The sequence below is a fragment of the Lithobates pipiens genome, unplaced genomic scaffold (genome assembly GCF_037356315.1).
Source record: "Lithobates pipiens isolate NorthernLeopardFrog02 unplaced genomic scaffold, aLitPip1_a1.2 Scaffold_16, whole genome shotgun sequence".
NCBI lineage: Eukaryota > Metazoa > Chordata > Amphibia > Anura > Ranidae > Lithobates > Lithobates pipiens.
The window spans coordinates 110,199,488-110,222,487 of NW_027507748.1; the positions used below are offsets into that span (position 1 = coordinate 110,199,488).

General features: G+C 43.7%; 1 protein-coding gene across 7 annotated transcripts in view; it reads right to left on the minus strand.

Annotated features, from left to right (window-relative positions):
* Positions 1-23,000, minus strand: part of CTPS2 (CTP synthase 2) — a 453,041-nt gene that overhangs the window by 320,815 nt on the left and 109,226 nt on the right. For all 7 annotated transcript variants that reach the window (XM_077480253.1, XM_077480248.1, XM_077480250.1 and 4 more), the window contains exons 10-11: positions 12,863-12,995; positions 2,843-2,931 (exon numbers count right to left, since the gene is read on the minus strand). In XM_077480253.1, coding sequence (XP_077336379.1) covers positions 2,843-2,931; positions 12,863-12,995 — 222 coding nt within the window. The remainder of the gene's footprint in view (positions 1-2,842; positions 2,932-12,862; positions 12,996-23,000) is intronic.

Consider the following 23,000-nt stretch of genomic DNA (forward strand, 5'->3'; position numbering starts at 1 on the left):
CTGCCAGTGAAGGGGTTAACCAGTGGGTGGCAGTGTAGGGGTTAAGTGTTCCTAGGGGTGTGTTACTAACTGTGGGGGGGGGTTGGGCTTTCTTTTAGTGAACACTGATCTCTGCTCCAATCACATGGAGACGATCGCGGGTATGCCCACGGCGATCGAGTCCGCGGGACTTGCGACCGGACTCACGGGGGTCCCGACCGCCACGTAAGCGTGCCGCCGTTGGCGTGCTCGCGATGGCAGGGCGGCATTAAAGATTGGACTTACCTGTACGCCAATATGCCTGCCCATGCCATTCTGCCAACGTACATCGGTGTGCGCCGGTCGGGAAGTGGTTAAAGGTTTTTTTTTTTTACCTTAGTGCATCCTATGCATTAAGGTGAAAAAACATCTGATGGTTACCGCCTCCTGGTTACCGCCTCCTGGACACAGAGTGTATGAGATGAGAGCGTGCCCGCAAGGTAACCACTCGGGAGAGAGCTTGCTGAGGGGGTTATCTATTGCGGGGAGGAGCCTAGACAGCCACCATGGGACCACAGAACAGCATGAACTGCACAGTGGAGGTAAGTATAACATGTTTGTTATTTAAAAAAAAAAAAAAAAACCTATACAACCACTCCACCTGTATATTTAAGTTGACAGAATGGCACGGCTGCGCAAATGGGCGTACCTGTACGTCCCTTTGAATTTGCCACCATGCCATCGCAGATAACCACGTTCATCTCACGGAGAGGAAGAATGGGGAGATGCTAATGTAAACAAGCATTTCCCCGTTCTGACTAGTGACACTGGCACTAATCACAGCTCCTTGTAATTGGGAGCATGATCAGTGATGTGTTACACGTAGCCACGCACCCACACAGTTATGATCACTCCCTAGGGCACACTTAACCCCTACACTGCCACCTAGTGGTTACCCACTTCACTGCCAGTCACATTTACTCAGTAATCAATGCATTTTTAATCACACTGATCGCTGTATGAATGTGAATGGTCTCAAAAATCTGTCAAAATTGTCCGATGTGTCCACCATAATGTCACAGTCACAATAAAAATTGGTGATCGCCTCCATTATTAGTAAAAAAAAAAAATATTAATAAAAATACCATAAAACTATCCCCTATTCTGTAGACGCTATAACTTTTGCACAAACCAACCAATATACGCTTATTGCGATTTTTTTTTTACCCATAGTATGTAGAAGAATACGTATTGGCCTAAACTGAGGAAAAAAAACTGTTTTTTTTATATATTTTTGGGGGATATTTAGCAAAAAGTAAAAAATAATGCGTTTTTATTTCAAAACTGACGTCTTTTTTTGCTTATAGGGCAAAAAATCAAAACCGCAGAGGCAATCAAATACCACCAAAAGAAAGCTCTATTTGTGGGGAAAAAAAATACGTCAGTTTTGTTGTTTGGGAGCCACATCGCACGACCGTGCAATTGTCAGTTAAAACAACGCAGTGCCGAATCGCAAAAAGGGCTCTGGTCTTTGGCCAGCCAAATGGTCCGGGGCTGAAGTGGTTAAGGAAGATCTCCATTAAGTCCAGTCATTAAAACCTCATATAAGCTTTAACACGTTCATTAAATTTCAAAAGTTATTTTTAATCCTCTTAAATGTGCAGGTTGTAATACAAGAAGTCCTGGTGATCTAGCTGTAAAGTTCTTCAAACAAATCCTGGTATGGGGTGACAAATCTATTCCTATTAGACCCCTTTTCACACTGGGGCATTTTTCATGCGCTTTAGCATTAAAAAAAGCGCCTGTAAAGCGCATGAAAGAAGCCTCATCTGCAATCCCAATGTGAAAGCCCAAATGCTTTAAGAGCCCCGTTCACACTGCCAGCGCAAGAAAAACGCTCGTAAAGCGCTGCTTAAACTAGCGGTGCTTTAACAGCGTTTTTTTAGCACTATTGTGGCGCTTTTAACCCCTGCTAATGCCCAAATAAAGGCTTAAAAGTGCCCCCAAAGGGCTGCTGCTAAAAGCAATTTGCAGGCGTTTTGCAGGCGCTTCCAATTGATTTCAATGGGAAGGGGCGCTTTAGGAGCGGTGTATTCAGCTCTCCAAAAGCGCAGCAAAGAAGATGCTTGCAGGACTTTTTTTTTACGCCCCGCCAGCGCAGCGCCTCAGTGTGAAAGTACTCGGGCTTACACATTGGGTTTGCAGTTGAGGCTTCTTTCAGGCTCTTTTTAACGCTAAAGCGCCTGAAAAATGCCATAGTGTGAAAGGGGTCTCAGTGTGAAAGCACACTGAGGCTTCTTTCAGGCGTTTTACATGTGCTTTTTTTTAACGCTAAAGTGTGAAAGGGGTCTTATACTTCTGAATTGTCACCCTGTCACATGCACCCTTGGTGAAGACTACGCATTGTGCAGGCATGATCCACCACTGACACTATCAGGACAGTGTTCCAGAGCACTGATGTGTAGTCAATGTTGGACGAAGTGCATACAGACAGGAAGTAGCCGGAAGAGGCCGTGGAGGAGCAGCTGAACTGATTGTAAGCTCTAATGAGCAGGGCCCTCTGATCCCTCCTGGATTAATTTGTATTGTAAGTGTACTGTCTGCCCTCATATTGTAAAGCGCTGCGCAAACTGTTGGCGCTATATAAATCCTGAATAATAATAATAATAATAATATGCTAAAAAGCATAAAATAAATATGTCATCTTGTTTGGATTGGATCCTGTGACCTGCTACAGTTTCATTATCAACAAAAATATTTGATAAATGAAGTTTGGTGTAGCATGAGCTCTATAATTGTGCATCTTGCAATGTTTCTCATGAACATCTCCTTTTGTTCTGGTAACCACCCTTGTACATGATACTTTATGAAATGTAATACTTACTGAGCTTTGCACAATTTCTCCCAGGCCTTATGGAATTTTACAGGGTCTTCAGCTTTGGTAGAAGGTTCCAACTCAGCAGAGTCTATATACTGCAAAAGTATAAGAGATATGTTCACTATTTACAGGTATCTGGAGACTCTGATAGAAAGCAGGCAATGTATGAATACGCAACCATTTAAGTGCTTCTATATCTAGCTAGAGTAAAGCTAAAAGTTGAACATAGGGGAAGGACACTAAGTAGGTACCCACAGGTCAGACTTTTGAGCCATGGGAACAATGAGAAGATAGCAAAAAAAAAAATTATTATTGAAAAAAATACATAGTATAGTAACAGTGTTCAAACAATTAAAAATCATATAGAATGATACAATTTGTACATTGAGCCCTTGTGCGTTGCGTCAAAAAGCAATGCACAAGGGCTCAATGTCCAAATTGTATCATTCTATATGATTTTTAATTGTTTGAACACTGTTACTATACTATACTACTTCTAATTGTTTCCATGCCTTAAAAGTCCGACCTGTGGGTACCTACTTGGTATCCTTCCCCTATGTTCTCCTTGATGTATACGGATGTGGTATTGTGAGTGCTTTTCCTTTTTCTATTTTCTAAAGCTAAAAGTTATAGAACCTTTGAGAAAAATCTCAATGTGTGAATATGTGAAGAGAAGTTGGGAATTAAGGCTTGTGTTAATGGGTTTTGGGCTTGTCAATGAGCAAATTAGGTGTTCTTTTAGGTGCCTTCTGCTTGGATTTGACATCATTAGGGGTCAGTTCACACCAGATTTGTTAAATCACAAGCCGATCAGTGGGTCCTGGCCAATGATTGATCGCTAGAATCTGCTGATCGGCCTGTCGTTCATGGAAGAGAGCTCTGTGTTGTAAACAACACATAGCTCTGTACACTGGCAGGCGATCGTGCTGTTTTTCTATATATAGCAAAACAAGGGGGAAAAAAACTAGATAAAAAGGAGCACATATTACACACAGGTAGGTATACAGTTAACCCCTTGATCAGCCCTAGATGTTAACCCCTTCCCATCATCCAGTGTCATTAATACCGTGACAGTGTACAGTATTAGCACTGATCACTGTATAGGTGTCACTATTGATGCCAGTGTCAGTTAGTGTACTCCCCATCCAGCATCAGCTAGTGCGAGATTGCGTGCCCCCCCCCCCCCAACACAGTCCCACTAGAAGACACTGATCACTGCCATTACTAGTATTAAAAAAAAATAATAATCCAGTACCTATACCATAGTTTGTAGATGCTATAAACTTTCATGCAAACAAAATAATTTACACTAATTGGGATTTTTTTTCCAAAGATATGTAACAGAATAAATGTTGGCCTAAATTCATGAAGAAATTTGATTTTGGATATGTTTTACAGAAAAATCTCAGTGGTGATAAAATACCACCAAAATAAAGCTCTAATAATAAATGTAATTTGCGTACAGTGTTGCATAAATAACAAAAAACAGTGCTGCGCTACTAAACAATTAAATGTGCAAAATCAATAAAATGATATATAAATTAATAAAGTACTAATAAGTCCAAATAAATATGTGAGTAAATACAAAGTTCATTAAAATAGCCAGTGCTAGTGCATGCAATGTGTTCAAATGAGTGGGCTGAAATGGTACTGCCCCTGGATCGCCTGTGAATCGCAAAAGAACATACAGCAGGTTCCTGTGCGATTCATGGTGTGAACCGGCTCCAATAATTTATTGACAGGAACATTTGATCTGCAGTTAACCTCATTCTTAGCCCTTGTACACATGGTCGGAGAATCTGTCGGAATGAGTCTTATCGGACCGTGTCGTCAGATAATCCGACTGTGTGTGGTATGCATCAGACTGATTCCGTCCGAATCTCCGTCCGACCCAATTTTCCAACATGTTGGAAATATTTCCCGACCAACTGGGCCGGACGGACCTAATCCGATCATGTGTAGAGCATTTTCATTGGACCAAGTGGCACGCATGCTCAGATCAAATTCCTACATCAAAGCTATTGGCTACTAGCCTGAATGTAGTCCCATCGTAACGAAATTACGTCATCACGTTCTGAAAGATCGGATTTTTCGCCAACTTGGCCCGACCGTGTGTATGCAACAGTTTCGGACACAATCCGTCGGACTAAATCCGACGGGCAAAATCCGACGGATTTGGTTGGCAAAATCTCCGACCGTGTGTACGTGGGCTAAGATGTATCAACCTGTTTTAGGGCCTTTAAGCAGGTTTTGTATTCCAAAAAAAGTCTATAGGAATGGAAAATGCCTTTGAAGCAAGTCAAATGCAGGTCGGAAGGAACTCAACTGCAGACCAAATGCACCTGTCAATGAGTTCTGAATAATCTCAGAAGCATCTTAAACTGATGTCAAAGTGATGCCATTGATAGCCCACGGCCACAGGACCTAAAAGAGATCTATTATTATAATGCATTATAGTTGTTTAACTAGCAAGCCGACCAGGCCCTTATAACACTAATGCCTGATCAGAATTCTCGTCAGAAAAAGCCCTGATGGTTTTCCCGACAGAACTCCGCTCAAGCTGTCTTGCCTACACACGGTCACACCAAATTCCAATTAGTTTATAACGCAGTGATGTACAACACGTATGACAATAGCTTCCATCTCGTAGTTGAATCTGAGCATGCGTGATTTTTGGCATGTCGGAATTGCATACAAACGATCCGAATTTCAGATAGAAAGTTTTTCCGTTGGGAAAATTGAGAACATGCTATCAATTTTTAGCTGGTGGAAATTCAGACAGCTAAATTCCAATGGAGCCTACACACGGTCGCATTTTCCGATGAAAAGCTCTCATCTGTCTTTTTCTGGCCGTAATTCTGATCGTGTGTACGCGACATTACACTATAAAGTAAACAGACAGCTGGAAAGAAAATGGTGGAGTCATGGTTGGGCCCTTGATCATAAGTTTTTCATCAATACCTCTCTGTACTCCCTCATTTTATCAAGCAATTTAGAAAACTCTCTTACAAAAGCACATTGTTGGTGTAACCATGCAGGGAAATAGCAAAGCCAAATCTAGTTCTTTCAATTTTGAATTGAATTAAGGAAGGCTTAGAAGATCTGCCAGGTTGATATTGCTTTCTGTATCCTTAGTGAAAAGATGTTCGCTTATTTCCAGTGTACCAGGACAGGAAGACAAAGGAAATCTTACCAATTAGAACACAAGCAGCTATACGGATCTGAGAGTTTTAGAGACTCTAAGCCCTTTCCACTCCACCCAAAACTATAAAAGTTTGTCTGAAGTTAACTTTGAACTAGCAATGTTACAAATATTGAGATTACTTTGTACAATGGCCATATTATGCCCAACTTCAGGAAATATTGTTTAAATAAACATTAGTGGGTGCCCCATTTTTATGCAGTGCAGCGGGACGGCCACTCTGCACCCGCACATGTAAATATACGTTATCTGATAGTTTCTGTTGGGGGGGGGGGGAACGTGCCCCTCCCATCTGTGCTGTCATGGTTTATGGCCAGGACCTGCTGATCAGCTCTACTCACAGCACAGAGCCCTGTGTTTACTAACAACACAGCACTCTGCATAGAGAGCAGCAATGTAGCTGAAGTGAGCCATGTTTATTAATAAAAGCAGCACATATTGCATACATTACACTTGTTAGACACACAGTTAACCCTCTCATTGCAGATGTTAACCCCTTTCCAGCCAGTGCCATTAATACAGTGACTGTGTACAGGGCAGCAATCAGAAATTTTTGGGCCACTTACACAGCTTTAGGCTTGACCACTAACATTCCCCTGGGCTTGCCCAAGGGCCATACTACTGAATCCGCACACCGGCCACCACACCTGTATGCACTCCCCCCCCCCCCAACACTGTATATATGTCAGCCTCCCTTACACCTGTATATCAGTCAGACCCCCTCACACCTATATATATGTCAGCCCCCCCACAAACTTGAAAATTTGTCAGACCCCTCACACCTATATATGTCAGCCCCCCAACACACCTGTATATATGTCAGCCCCCCAACACACCTATATATATATGTCAACTCCCCTCACACCTGTATATGTCAGCCCCCCTCCCCAATACTGTATATATGTCAGCCTCCCTTACACCTTTATATCAGTCAGACCCCCTCACACCTATATATATATGTCAGCCCCACCACAAACTTGTATATTTGTCAGACCCCTCACACCTGTATATATCAGGGCCCCCCAACACACCTGTATATATGTCAGCCCCCAACACACCTGTATATATGTCAGCCCCACTCACACCTGTATGTTAGCCCTCCTCACACCTGTATATATGTCAGCCCTCCAACGCACCTGTATATATGTCAGCCCCCCAACACACCTGTATATATGTCAGCCCCCAACACACCTGTATATATGTCAGCCCCACTCACACCTGTATGTTAGCCCTCCTCACACCTGTATATATGTCAGCCCTCCAACGCACCTGTATATATGTCAGCCCCCCACATACCTGTATATATATCAGCCCCCTCACACCTGTTTATATGTCAGCCCCCCTCACATCTGTATATATGAAAGTCCCTTCCCCCCAACCACACACCTGTGTGTGTGTATGTATATAAGTATTATTATTATTATACAGGTTTTCTATAGCGCCAACAGTATATATATATATATATATATATTTATCTATCTATCTATGTGTATATATATATATATATATATATATATAGCAGCCCCACATATACACAAATCTGTAAACACACAAGGCTCTGGCCCCTCCCTGTGTACGTAAACAGCCCCCTCCCTTTCCTTCACACCCCTACCTGGTCCCAGCTCATTTCACAAAGCTGACATGATGCTGGCACAGAGAAGCACAGTACAGGAGAGGTGCAAATGCACATAGTAGCCAGAGGTGGCAGTAAAGAGCTTGATGTCTGTGCTCAATGCCAATGAGAGTAGAATCACCAGATCGTTTCTGTAATGTACAGCATGGCTCCCCTTCAAACGTCCTGCCTTCTTCTGGCCCGGGCAGGCCCCCTCGGCCCCCTTACAGTTGTAACGGCTGTACCCCCCTGACGGCGGCCCTGACTGTGTATAGTATCAGCACTTATCACTGTATTAATGTCACTGGTGATGCCAATGTCAGTTAGTCAGTTCCCACCAAGTGTTAGTGTCAACTTGTCCACCACACTATTACAGTCCCACTATAAGTTGCTGTGCATTGCCATTACTAGTATAAAACAATAAATTAATAAATATTATGGTATATATACAGTATCTCACAAAAGTGAGTACACCCCTCACATTTTTGTAAATATTTTATTATATATTTTCATGAGACAACACTGAAGAAATGACACTTTGCTATAATGTAAAGTAGTGAGTGTACAGCTTGTATAACAGTGTAAATTTGCTGTCCCCTCAAAATAACTCAACACACAGCCATTAATGTCTAAACCGATGGCAACAAAAGTGAGTACACCCTTAAGTGAAAATGTCTAAATTGGGTCCAAACTGTCAATATTTTCTGTGGCCACCATTATTTTCCAGCTTTGCCTTAACCCTCTTGGGTATTGAGTCATTATCCACTCCACCATGATGACATCACAGAGATGGTGGATGTTAGAGACCTTGTGCTTCTCAACCATCCGTTTGAGGATGCCGCACAGATGCTCGATAGTTACATACGGGATATATAGTTACAAAATAGGGTTTAGGTCTGGAGACATGCTTGGCCAGTCCATCACCTTTACCCTCAGCTTCTTTAGCAAGCAAATGGTAATCTTGGAGGTGTGCTTGGGGTCGTTATCATGTTGGAATACTGCCCTGTAGCCCAGTCTCTGAAGGGAGGGGATCATGCTCTGCTTCAGTATGTCACAGTGCATGTTGGCATTCATGGTTCCCTCAATGAACTGTAGATCCCCGGTGCCGGCAGCACTCATGCAGCCCCAGACCATGACACTCCCACCTCCATGCTTGAATGTAGGCAAGACACACTTGTCTTTGTACTCCTCACCTGGTTGCCGCCACACATGCTTGACACCATCTGAACCAAATACATTTATCTTGGTCTCATTAGACCACAGAACATGGCTGAAGTAATCCACATCCTTATCATGCTTGTCTTTAGCAAACTGTTTGCGGGCTTTTTTGTGCACCATCTTTAGAAGAGGCTTCCTTCTGGGAAGACAGCCATGCAGACCAATTTGATGCAGTGTGCGGCGTATGGTCTGAGCACTGACAGGCTGATCCCCCACCCCTTCAACCTCTGCAGCAATGCTGGCAGCACTCACACGGCGAGGCCTGTCCTGTGTGGATCCTGTCCTGTTAAACCGATGTATGGTCTTGGCCACAGTGCTGCAGCTCAGTTTCAGGGTCTTGGCAATCTTCTTATAGCCTAGGCCAGTGATGGTGAACCTCGGCACCCCAGATGTTTTGGAACTACATTTCTCATGATTCTCCACTACACTGCAGAGTTCATGAGCATCATGGGAACTATAGTTCCAAAACATCTGGGGTGCCAAGGTTCACCATCACAGGCCTAGGCCATCTTTATGTAGAGCAACAATTATTTTTTCAGATCCTCAGAGAGTTTTTTGCCATGAGATTCCATGTTGAACTTCCAGTGACCAGTATGAGAGAGTGAGAGCAATAACACCAAATTCAACACACCTGCTCCCCATTGACACCTGAGACTTTGTAACACTAATGAGTCACATGACACCGGGGAGGGAAAATGGCTAATTGGGCCCAATTTGGAAATTTTCACTTAGGAGTGTACTCACTTTTGTTGGCAGCTGTTTAGACATTAACGGCTGTGTGTTGAGTTATTTTGAGGGGACAGCAAATTTAGACTGTTAGGCTTCATTCCCACGAGGCGGATCCCCTGTCATGGAGTCTGCCTCTGTCCGCCAGCTCAGCGGGATATCTCTCCATTGATCTCAGCTGAGCCGGCGGATGACAGGTCCCTTTCTGCAAACTGAGCGGGGAGGGGCTTGTCAAGCGCCGCTAGTTGCTATGGAGAGATCGGACTAAAAGGAACAGCATGTCCATTTTCATCAGATCTCACCCGATCCGATTCGGCAGGGACGGATGCGAACGTAGGGCCATCCGTCTGATTTTAGAGGATCAGACCGGGTTGGATGTCAGCGGACATGTCACCGCTGACATCCATCACTCCATAGACTAGCACGTTCAGGTCCCCCGACAAAACTGACAGGCGGACCTGAACGGTCCGACAGTGTGAAAGGGGCCAAAAATGCGAGGGGCGTACTCACTTTTGTGAGATACTATATATACCGTAGTTTGTAGACATTACAACTTTCACACAAACCAATTAAGATACACTTTGGGATTTTTTTTTTTTACTAAAGACATGTAAAGAATACCCTTTGCATACATTCATGAAGAAATTTGATATTCTTTTTTATTGGATATGTTTTATAACACAAAAAAATATTGTTATGGAAAATATTGTTTTTTGTTGTTTTTTTTTCTGCTGCTCTGTGTGTCCATTCAGACATGGAGCTGCAACTCAGTATCAATAGCCAAATGTCTGTCAATGACCCCTACACTCTATTTTTTCCTTTCCTTAAAGTGGTTGTAAACCCTTACAAACCACTTTGACCCACAGGTAAGCCTAGATTAAGGCTTACCTGTAGGTCCAAGAAATATCTCCTAAACCTATACGGTTTAGGAGATATTTACAAAAATACAGGCATGCGCCGTAGACAGCGGCGCGCAGGCGCACTGGGCAGGCCGCAGATCGCGGCGATATGCCACGAGTGTCAGCTCCCATGCGCTTGCTCCTCTCTCTGCTGTCCTCTCTCTGCTGTCTTCTCCCTCTGTTGTTCCTCTGATGTTCTCTCAAGGCTCTCTCCAGGTGTAATGCTAGGGCCGCCGTGTGCCGATACCTATATAGCCATGGGACGGGCAGTGATGTCACAAGGGGTGGAGTCGACTGGTGGCCCTGCCCCATGGCTATATAAGTATCTGCACATGGCGGCCCTACCATTGCACTGAGAGAAAGCATCAAGAGAACATCAGAGGAGGAACAGAGGGAGAAAACAGCGGAGAGAGGAGAACCGGCGGCAGAAGAAGTCATCAGCGGTTAGATGAGAAGAACCGGCGGATGAAGACATCGCCTGAGGGAGAAGAAATCGGAAGGAGAAGAGATGCCAGAGCTGCTTTAATAAATTACTTTATTAAAAACCTTTGTGCTGTTTTTATTTTTGACACTTTTTTTGGGTGAATGGGTAGGGGTACAATGTTCCCCCATAATAATTCACATAGGGTGGGGGCCGGGATCTGGGGGCTTTCAGATTCCGATAAGGCCCCTGTCCACAAACCCCAACAATCAATGGCCAGGGTTGTCGGGAAGAGGCTCTTATCCCCACTAATATGAGGACAAGATGCTTTGGGGTGGGGGGCGCAGGGCCCCCTACCCCAAAGCACACACCTCACCCATGTTGAGGACATGTGGCCAGGTATGGTCCAGGAGGGGGCGCCCCCTTTACTGACCTGCCGGTCTTTATGCTTGGATAAGTGTCTGGCATGGACTTTGAGGGGGCCTCATGACATTCTTTTGAATTGGGGGTTCCCCTTAAAATCCATACCAGACCCTTAGGTCTGGGGGGGGACTCAACAATTAACTTTTTACTTTTGGAGCGGGGTTCCTCTTCAAGGTCTTCTGTGCACAAGTCGCACCCCAATTCAGATCATTAATGATCTGACTTCTGGTGCGACTTCTATATAAATCAAAGGGCTTTTAAAGGGAACCACTGACTTTGACATGTAAAAAAAAACAAAATAATTGATGCGGCTTAACAGTGTTAAGTTGCATTTAGCACCATTTAGCGGCATCAGACGTTTTTACAGCCTATGCTCCTGAACGCACACAGGCTCTCATTTGTGCTTGAGCAGGGTGGGCCAACTCAATATTGAACATTGAACCCTATGGGCGAAAACTGGGATGCCATTAAAGCTCATGTGTGTATAAAGGCAGGCATCCCAATAGTTTTGACAATATAATATATATATATATATATATATATATATATATATATATATATATACACACACACACACACACACACACACACACACACACACACACACACATACTGTATACATATACTGTATATACACATTGTATTTTTGGATATTTGGGGAGAACTGAAAAAGCTATTAACGTGGTTGTTAAGCCACTATGTTATCTTTATATTATCCTCTCTAAATAACAACACGTGTCCTAATGTCTGTGCTTTATAAAAAAAAAATGCAGATTTCTATCTGATTTCACAGCGCCTCCTGGCGCTCACATGACTCCTCTGTTCTCACCTCTCCCATCTGACAGCTCCAGTGGGTGGGGCCGAGAATTCCCACTGACGTCAGCCGGGGAGGAGAGAGCCGAGGATTCATGTGAGTGCCGGGCAGCTCTGTGAAATCAGGTCGAAATTTGCATTTTTTTTAATAACGCACAGACACTAGGACACATGTTATCTAACAGAGGGGATGGTATAAACAGAATATAGTTTTATAGCAGTGGGGAGGGGAGAAGCGCGGCTGGTGTGAGCTGACAGGCAGGGAGGGGAGGGGGAGAAGCACAGAGCAGGGCTGTGGATGACAGAGGAACGTAAACTGACCACTGTGTCAGGGCTCAGCAGCCATGATAAATCGTGGTCAGTTTACAGAGGGGAGGGAAGAACCAGGCAGGATCATCCAGGTATTTCACGGGGCCAAATTACACAGCACAAGCACTGTGCTGTATAACATGCTTTTAGGCAACAGGATCCCTTTTTCCTTTAGGGTAAGAAACAATAACAAACAATACCAAACAGAGGGAATCAATATCTTGCTCTGCGCACAGTAAAATGTAATGTGACTGCTTGCTATGGCTTAACACATCTAGCACATCTTAACTATTTTGCAGCTGATCACTTTTATGGCCTCAGTGGACATCTCCAGTCATAATGTAATAACACAGTGCATAGAATCCTACTTGACAGTCCTCAGCATAACACAGAGGATCCTTACCATTAAATTCAGCTTGTGATTGATGGCCAGCGCTGAGTGTTCCAGAGCCTTGAACACGGATGTGTAGCAATCACTTAACTTTGTGTATTTTCCAACCAGGGCAATTGAACAGGATTGCAGCAATCTTTCATATCTGATGGGAAAAAATGTTTATTGATTTGTGTTAAACTATAATTTGTTTTCATACAAGTCAAAATCAAAAAAGTGGAAAAGCAGCAAAAGAAGTCAGCATCGTCTTGATGTTGCAGGTGGGATATGCAAAGTTAAAATAAACTTCTGGCAGGTATAAGAAATAATTAATTCAGTTAAATAGTTAGGAATTCATCATTAAATATATTTTTAATGCAAACAGTATAATTAACTTTCTTGGCCTGGAATTATACTTTTGCAATGTCCTGTACAACAGAGCTTAGAGTGGGGGCAAGAGAAGCAGCAAAAGAAGCCAGTCAGTTGTGTTGCCTGTTCATATTCTACCAAGGAACATGCTGATAGCAGGAGAGAGCAGGGTGACAGAGAGATGAGCCCATCAGTCTGCTGCTTCTCCTACCACTGTCCAGTCAAAAGCTGGGAGACGGACAAGACTTGTAGGTGCTACATAACTGCAGCAGAGACAAATTATGCCGCATATATGCGATCGGACATTCCGGCAGACTTGGTCCGGCAGGCCCGGAATCCGTTGGGCAAATCAATTGTGTGCGGGCTCCAGCGGACTTTTTTCCCCAAAAATCCAACAGACCTAGAAATAATACATGTTTCAAATCTGTCCGACAGACTAAAAAATCGGGAAGACCGTTCGTCTGTGTGCTGGTCCGACGGACCAAATACGACGCAAGGGCAGCTATTGGCTACTGGCTATTGAACTTCCTTGTTTAGTCCCGTTTACGTCATCACGTTCAAAGTTTGTTCGTTCAGAAAATCCATCGGACCTCTGCCGAAATTCCGTCGGACCTAGTCCGTCGAAAAGTCTGTTCATGTGTACGCGGCATAAGGTACTCTACCCTGTCAGACAGGGCTGTACTGTGTAGCAGAGCTGTATAAATCTCAGAACTGGAAGGACAGGAATGTATATCTATTGAGAGGAAAAGCAGCTGTGCATTTAGCAGTTTGCCAGGAGCTCAGCTTTAAAAACAAAATAAAGTATATTTTTATTGAAACCACTAGGAAATATAAGAAGGTATAGGTGATCATTCATTGGCTTCTAGTCGTTTTTAGTGGAATGACCTTTTCCATTTTTAATAGTTTAACTGACTTGGACTAAGTAAAAAAAAAACATAAGATGCTTCCATAATAAGTACACCTTTGTATGCACCTTCCTTATCCTTACACCGGATGACATTTACACTTGGAGATAAGTATATTCATTGGAATGTCTGTACCATTTCCTACACCTGGTATAAAGAGGATGAAAGCACAGCCATCAATTTGCTCCGCTGTCAGAGGAAAAATGTCAGTCACTCTGTCATATTCAATAATGCTGTAAGTCGGGAAGTGAGCAGGCACTTATGGAGAGAAAAATAAAGGGCATTGCATATACTGTAGGTTTCACTTGCATTTACTTTATCCTTTATAGTATAGTCACATAGGCACTGACATGAAGAAGAGATCATAAATTCCTACCAAGACTGTCAATCCTATGCAAAACAGCATGATCACTTATGCCGCGTACACACGATCAGACTATCTGCCGGACCAGAGTCCGCCAGACAATCCGCCCATGTGTGGGCTCCAGCAGACTTAGAAAGTAGTTTTGACTCAAAAATTGTCCACAGGACTGCGAGTCCAGCGGACAATCCGGCCGTCTGTGTGCTAGTCCGCCGTACTTTTGAAAGGAACGGACTTGCCCACACATGGAGTAAAGTCAGTTCATTTTGAAAGCGGCGAGATTGACACGTCGCTGGCCCCGTCACCTGGTATGGACTTAAAGGAGAAGCCCTATGCTGAAAAAACTGCGTGGGCCCCCCCCCCAGGTCCATATAAGACCCTTATCCGAGCACGCTATCCGGCTGGTCAGGAAAGGGGGTGGGGACAAGCAAGTGCCCCCCCCCCTCCTAAGCCGTACCAGGCCGCGTGCCCTCAACATGGGGGGTGCTTTTTTTGTCATTACGGCCAAAGACAGCGTCGAGTCAACATCTCAAGCAAGAAGAGGAAGGAGAAGAAGAGAAAAAGAAAAGAGAAGGCGGCGGCAGCAGCAGGGGACAAGACCCCCAAAGTCGGAAGAAGAGGCGGCGGCGACAGAAGACTGGGGCACCGCTAGTAAAAGAGCTATAGAGTCCCCACCCCCTTTCCTGACCGGCCGGATTGCATGTTCGGATAAGGGTCTTATATGGACCTTGGGGGTGATCCCCACGCGTTTTTTTTTGTGTAGTGCTTCCCCTTTAAGTCCATACCAGGTGACAGGGCCAGCGACGTGTCAATCTCGCCGCCGAAGGAGGCAACATTCACTTCCTTCGCTAGTCCCGGCTACCTGGAGCCGCTTTCAAAATGAATGGATTTTCCTCCGCGTGTGGACAAGTCCTTTAATTTCAAAAGTACGGCAGACTCCCGCCATAGTCCGGCGGACTTCCGCCGGAAAAGTCCAGTTGTGTGTGGGCAGGTCCGCTCATTCGGAAAGTCCGGCGGAATTTCCAGCGGTTTATCCGCTGGGCTAAGTCCGCCGGATACTCTTATCGTGTGTACACGGCCTTAGAAACACATTGTTATCCTGCAAATGATAAATGCAAAGATTCTTACAACGGATTTCCCAGCGGGAGACCAAGCACCTTATCTAAGTATGCTGATTTAAGTTGCATATACTGTAAGTACATATAGGGTTGATTGCGTAAGGCTGGATTCACACCTATGCAGTTTTAGTGCTTTTTGCACTTTGCAGATTTGCACTACAGAACGTGTTCCATAGGAAACCATGGTAAATGGACTGTAGTGCAAATCTGCAAAAAGCACAAAAAAAGCATAGGTGTGAATCCCGCCTAAGGGAGTAAAATTTGTTTACTTGGCAAAGTGAATTTTTATTTAGCTTAGTGGATGAGGTGAAGCTGTGCTGACTTCACTCATCCAATCCCCTGCAGACAAAAATCCTGTGGTTCTAAAGGCTGAAGGTTTTTTTTACCTTCATGCATTTTATGCATGAAGGTAAAAAACCTCCCGGATCACTCCCGGATCTATGCCTCCTCATTCGCTCAGCAACTGCAGCAAGAGCCATTGGCTCCCGCTTCTGTCAATCACAGCCAGTGAGGAGGAAGTGGGGGCAGGGCCTTGTTCTGTGTGTCTTATGGACATACAGAGCGTTGCATGGGAGCAAGCATGCAGGAGTGCCCTCAAAGCAAGCGGCTTTCTATGGGGGTGCTCAGCAAAAGGGTGGAGACAGGAGCACCAGTGGGCGACCCTAGAACAGGAGGATGGGGGCTGCTCAGTGCAAAACTATTGGACAGGGCAGGTAAGTATAACGTTTGTTTATTTTTAATTTTTTTTTCAATTTTTACTTTTAATATCACTTTAAACCCAGCCTTATTCTAACAAATAGAGTCCACCATGTTTCTATCTGTATTAAACTACTATAGACTGTAAATTGTTCATGGTTTCAGATGATGTCATATGCATATACTGTATGGGAACTGGAACACAGGTGCCCTGGTAAATGATTTAATAATTTAATTTATTTTCTAAACTAGATAAATACAGTTTGTTTCATATAAATCAAAGGCAACACAAGCACCAAGGATAATGAAAAAGTTCTGTAACTTGCTGAAGCCAAATCGAATGTCATTTAGACTCATCAGGGTGCTGTATGGTGGAACCTAAATGGTTTCTATGTCTAGTCTGCTTTGCACATCTTCTTAGTTCATTGCACAGTATGTAATTGAATATACACTGTTCTGTGTGCATGCAGCATGCCTAGTAACACACGTGTGTAGGCGTCAATGGGCTCATACAGCTTCCCTTTTTCGTTCACACTAAACTGCAGTACATATATGTGAATCAACCACATAGAAAAGAATTGGATTTCTACTTGATATGCCTTTTTCAATGCAGCACATATAATGCCCTGTACACACGGTCAGACTTTCCGACGGAAAATGTGCAATCCGACTGTGTTGTCAGAAATTCCAATCGCGTGTGGGCTGCATCAGACTTTTTCCGTCGGAATTGCCAACATAAAAAGTTTTAGATTTGGATCTAAAATTTTCCAACAACAAAATCGGATAGTTTAAATTCCGATCGTGTGTATACAATTCCAAAGTGTCACGCATGCTCAGAATAAATTACGAGATGAAAGCTATTGGCTACTGGCCTCTTTATAGTCCGGTTGTACGTGGTTTACGTCACCTCGTTATGAAGGTTTGGATTTTCCGACAACTTTTTGCAACCGTTGTGTATGCAAGACAAGTTTGGGCCAAAATCCATTGGAAAAAAACTGATGTATTTTGTCGTCGGAATGTGTACACATGTACAGGGCATAAGAGTTTTGATGCACAAAAATGCAGAAATGTGGATAGGACCTAAATATACATAATAATGATATCACAAATAAACCACCAGTTTGAAATATAAAAAAAAAAAACTCTCAGCTCCCCTTGCCATATTTATTAGTTGTCAATAAAGCATACATCAATATCTCCACCTAGAAACCAAACTTCCTTAATGCATTTCTTTACTTATGGCCTGCTCACAAGGACTGGACTGCCCCTATCCTTGTGAGCAAGCCAGGAGTGGTGAAAGGCCTCAAGGAATGTTGGTTCCCAGGTGGAGACATTCACTTGGTTGACAACTAATAAATATGGCAAGGGGAGTGAAGAGAAGAATGTGCCAGAAACATTTTTTTGTATTTTTGATGAGGAGTGGAGACAGAATACAATGGCCGACAGCCAGGTTGTCCATGTACAGGAGGGGCGAGTCTTGAGTAGATCTGTGGATTTGGGTATACAGCACCAGTTTGCCTGTTATTTCTAATTTATAGTCTGAACTGTATAACTTGTACAACTCTCACTAGTTTATTTTCTAAAATGGAATACGAAATAGATAAACTATGGTTGCTGGTATGTGGCAGGAAGATGACAGTCTGTTTTATAGTTATTTGTAATTCCTTTGCAAATATAATTTTTCTGATCTCAGTATTCGCATATGAATGCAACCACCCCTCCCCCCCCCCCCCCCCCCCAAATATGTCTGCATGTTGCTTGGGTATTGTCACAGTTGCAAATGTATTGTCAAAGGTAATTGCTTGGGTTTCTTCTATGAAACCGTGGGACCAAAACTGCACTGTTTGTTTAGATTAACATATTGTTATATTTGAATGTCCTGAAGGCATGCCACTACCAAACCGCACCCCCAAAAGACGATTTTGTTCATCATGCTACACGCACTGCTATAACCCCCTTCCATGATGAAAATCAGGCTTATGACAAAGACTAGAATGCTGATGCATAAGCTGCTCACTGGCTGTAAAGATTAAGTGCCTGTTGTGACATTTCTAGTCCATTGGACCCTGCAATACTGCAAACTTTTTATGATAACAAGTGACCAGTTCAATGTTGGCATGTGGTCAAGTGCTAATACTCGAAGCTCAGAAACTGGTGCACCAACTGGCTGATTGCAGCAGTGACATCATCGTTGCAGCTCCTGATGCTCTACCAAGGGAGGTTACTACATCTTCCCAACAGAGAGGGGAGACAGATAGTCCTACAAGTAACAACTAAAAAGCAAATCATCACCTCTGTGACAGTATGGCACATTCCTGTTAACATGGCTTCCCTGCCAGACCTTATATCCCCCAGATATATACACTATATTGTCAAAAGTTTTGGGATGCTTGCCTTTACACACACTTGAACGTAAATGGCATCCCAGTCTTAGTCCGTAGGGTTCAATATTGCGTTGGCCCACCCTTTGCAGATATAACAGCTTGAACTCTTCTGAGAAGGCTGTCCACAAGGTTTAGGAGTGTGTCTATGGGGATGTTTGGCCATTCTTCCAGAAGCGCATTTGTGAGGTGTCAGGGAAATGGCCGAAGAAGCTCTGGCAATCCCACCCAAGATAATCATGGCCGCCACGGCACACAGTGTGACTGATGTGGGCAGTACATCCAAATCTATTTAAGCCTGCTGTTGGAGCGGTCCCTTGCTGGTCTATTGTCAGTTTCCCAGTGTTTTCTCTGCTCCTGTGTTTTTGTGATTCCAATTCCCCATTACCGATCTGGCTTGTTCTGACTTCTGCTTTGGATCCTCTCCTGATTAACCTCTGGCTTGCCCCACCGACTACACTCTTGTCTGCTTCCTCATCTGTAATTCTCATCTGATGTGGATATGTGGACTGATTTCATGTGAACGACTTCTGGCTTGTCTTCAACTTCCATTCCCGGTATGCCCTACTGGAGATACCTACCGGACCGAGCACTCAGAGGCCCTACAGATCATCCCAGTAACTATCAGTTCTCTGCAAGTGGCTGGCTCATCACCAGCAACACCTGGAAAACTGTGCACGTTTGGGCACTGCTCTCCCTGTATCACTACCAGGGAATCACTGCACTTAGCCGCAAGAGGTGCCCTCTCAGCAATTGGCCTCTTACCTGACTCCTGACATGAGGTCAGGCACTGACGTTGAACAAGAAGGCCTGGCTAACAGTCTCTGCTCTAATTCATCCCAAAGGTGTTTTATCAGCTTAAGGTCAGGAATCTGTGCAGACCAGTCAAGTTCCTCCACCCAAATATCATTCATCCATGTCTTTATGGCTCTTGCTTTGTGCACTGGGCTTGGCCCCTTATTTCCAGTGAAGGGAACTCTTAAGGTGTCAGCATACCAAGACATTTTGGAGACATGCTCACAACTTTGTGGGAACAGTTTGGGAATGGTCCCTTCCAGTTCCAACATGACTGCGCAACAGTGCACAAAATCAAGGTCCATAAAGACATGGATGAGCATGTTTGGGGTGGAGGAACTTGACTGGCCTGCACAGAGTCCTGATCTCAACCCAAAAGAACACCATTTGGGATGATTTAGAGCGTAGACTACAAGCCAGGCCTTCCCATCCAACATCAGTGTCTCACAAATGCGCTTGTAGAAGAATGGTCAAACATTCCCATAGACACACACCTAAACCTTGTGGACAGCCTTCCCAGAAGAGTTAAAGCGGTTATAGCTACAAAGGGTGGGCCAACTCAATATTGGACCCTGCAGACTAAGCCCTTGTACATACGGTCGGAGATTCCGTCGAAATGTGTCCGATCTGAGCGGTTTGTCGGATATTCCGACTGTGTGTGGTATGCATCGGACTGTTTCCGTCGGAATATACGTCGGACCAAATTTTCCAACTTGCTGGAAATATTTTCCGACAAACTGCTCCGATTGGACATACTCCGATCATGTGTAGAGAATTCCGATTGGACAAAGTGCCACGCATGCTCAGATCAAATTCCTACATCAAAGCTATTGGCTACTAGCCTGAATGTAGTCCCATCGTAACGATATTACGTCATCACGTTCTGAAAGATCGGATTTTCCGACAACTTTGTCCTACTGTGCGTATGCAACAGTTTCGGACAAGATCCGTCGGACAAAATCCGACGGATTTGGTTGTGGGAATCTCCGACAAGGGCTTAGACTGGCATACCATTAAAGTTCATGCACGTGTCCCAATACTTTTGACAATATAGTGTATGTTGTATCCCTACCAACATCGCACATTTCAAGTGATACTGTATATTAACTCTTTGCCTGGAAGAAACATAAAATAGGTCTGTAAAAATTGTGCCCCTGAATCCTATAACATAGAACCTGTGTATAGACCACTGGCTGTTGCTAAAACCTCCGGCATCATTAGACTCCTGTGAAACCATGGCTGCCCACTGGCAGCGTGGTATACTACTGGTAACATATTACTAAACTCTGCTTTTCATTTTCGCTATATTGCAAAACCACTTATGCTATACTTATTGGGAATGTTGTAATAAAACTTTACACATGAATCCAAGCCTGCAGGCAGCATCATCTGGCAAACTATTTTTCATTATGATGAATAATAAACTGCAGAAGAGTAATACTGATAGGGAAAACTGTAAAATACAGAATTGTGAGGATCCTGCTGGGTACAAGCTGAGAGAGACATTTTTTTTTCATGTCAACAGCAGAGCCATTCACTTTACACTGCTCAGAAATGCTGTACTTACACTGGACTATGTACTAACTTGATGCTATATTTAATTACATATGCTGCCATTTTCTCTTCAGCTCTGCAGTCCACAAATGTCTTTGAAAAACAGCTGGAAATAATATTAAATTCCCACTGAGAGAATTACCATCCAGTAAAGTACAAGATCAATACACCTGATGGGTAAATAACACCTATGTTACAGCTATTACAAGCTGAGCAATGCGGCTAATACAATAGTGATCAAAATCAGAAACCGCTTGCAGTCCTAATATCAAATAGGATTTTAACTTTCCTATCCTGTGAAGGGAACCTAAGCATATTTCCGTGCCTAGATTTGCTTGAAAATGTTGGTTCCTCATTAAAAATAAGGTAAATGTGCAGTGTGGAGGAGATTGCAAAGATTTGCTATCTCCAAACAACGTATGTAAAAAAAAAAAAAAAACAGGTTGGGCTGGCAGTGGTAATTATAATTGCATTATCAACCATTTGCTTACTGGGCACCCTCCTGCCCAGACCAATTTTGAGCTTTTAGCGCTGTCACTTTGAACAACAATTGCGCGGTCATAAAACACTGTGTACCCATTTTTTTCCCTTAAATAGAGCTTTCTTTTGGTGGTATTTGATCACCTCTAGGATTTTTATTTTTTGTTAAAAAAATGTAAAAAGACCGAAATTATAAAAAAAAAAAAAAAAACATTTTATTTTTTGTTAATACATTTTGCAAACAGGTAATTTTTCTCCTTCATTGATGTACGCTGATGAGGCTGCACTGATGGGCATTGACAGGCTGCACTGATGGTCACCGATAGGCTGTATGGATGGGCATTGATAAGGCGTGACTGATAGCCACTAATAGGCGGCACTGATGGCCACTAATAGGCGACACTGGTGGACACTGATAGGTGGCACTCGTGGGCACTGATAGGTGGCATTGGTAGGCACTGAAGGGTACTGATGGGCACTGATAGGTGGCATTGGTGGGCACTTATGGGTGGCACTGAAGGGCATTGATAGGTGGCACTGATAGGTGGCAGTGATGAGTGGCAGTGATGGGCACTGATCAGCACTGGTAGGTGACACTGATAGACAGCACTGCTAGGTGGCACTGATTGGCACCACTGGTGGGCATTGATAGGTGGCACCTGTGGGCACTGATAGGTGGCACTGATTGCTGGCATTAATGCAGATTCGTGGAAGGCGGTATTGGTGGGCACAGATGAGGCGGCTTCGCCACTTTCTCTTCGGGACCGATGTCCCTTGCACTTAATTCGGGGATCAGCTTTTTTTTCTCCTCCCACTGTTAGCAGGAGGAGAAAAAAAAAGATTACCAATCTTCTGTTTACATCACGTGATCAGCTGTCATTTGCTGACAGCTGATCACGTAGTAAGGGACCAGGATCAGCCCCTTACTATGATCTGTGATCACCCGAGTCTCATTGACTGCAGGGGGCATGCAGGGAGCAGGCATGGGGGAGGGCATCTATTAAGTAGATCCGTGCTGTAGCTGTCATTTGGCAATAGCCCGGATCTGAATGAGTTAAAGGGAAACCATATAATGTTGGGCCCATTAAATTTTTTTTTTTTTGTAATTTATTTATTAGGCAGTCAAAGAACATACAGGACATTGGGTAATGGCTTCAAGTAAAGCCAAGTTACAATGTAGCATCATATGGTATATGTTGATAGGGAGAACAAAACATATGATTTGTGCACGTCATCCGATTATGAAGCAGGTATGCTAGTACAAAGCTACCATAATGGTTATGTAGAAAAGAGGGTAATACCAACATGACAGACTCTTAAAATTAACACAAAGGGTGCATTACATAACGTACAAGTAACTAGATCCAGGGTTACAACAGCAGGAATAAAGCAAGCCCCTTATGTTTCCAACTGGACTTAGTAGTGGACTAAAGATCACACATTGGTACCAAAAGGTATGCTAAGAGGTGGGGGTGAGAGGGAGAGAGAGGGGAATGAGTAAAGGGAGAATGA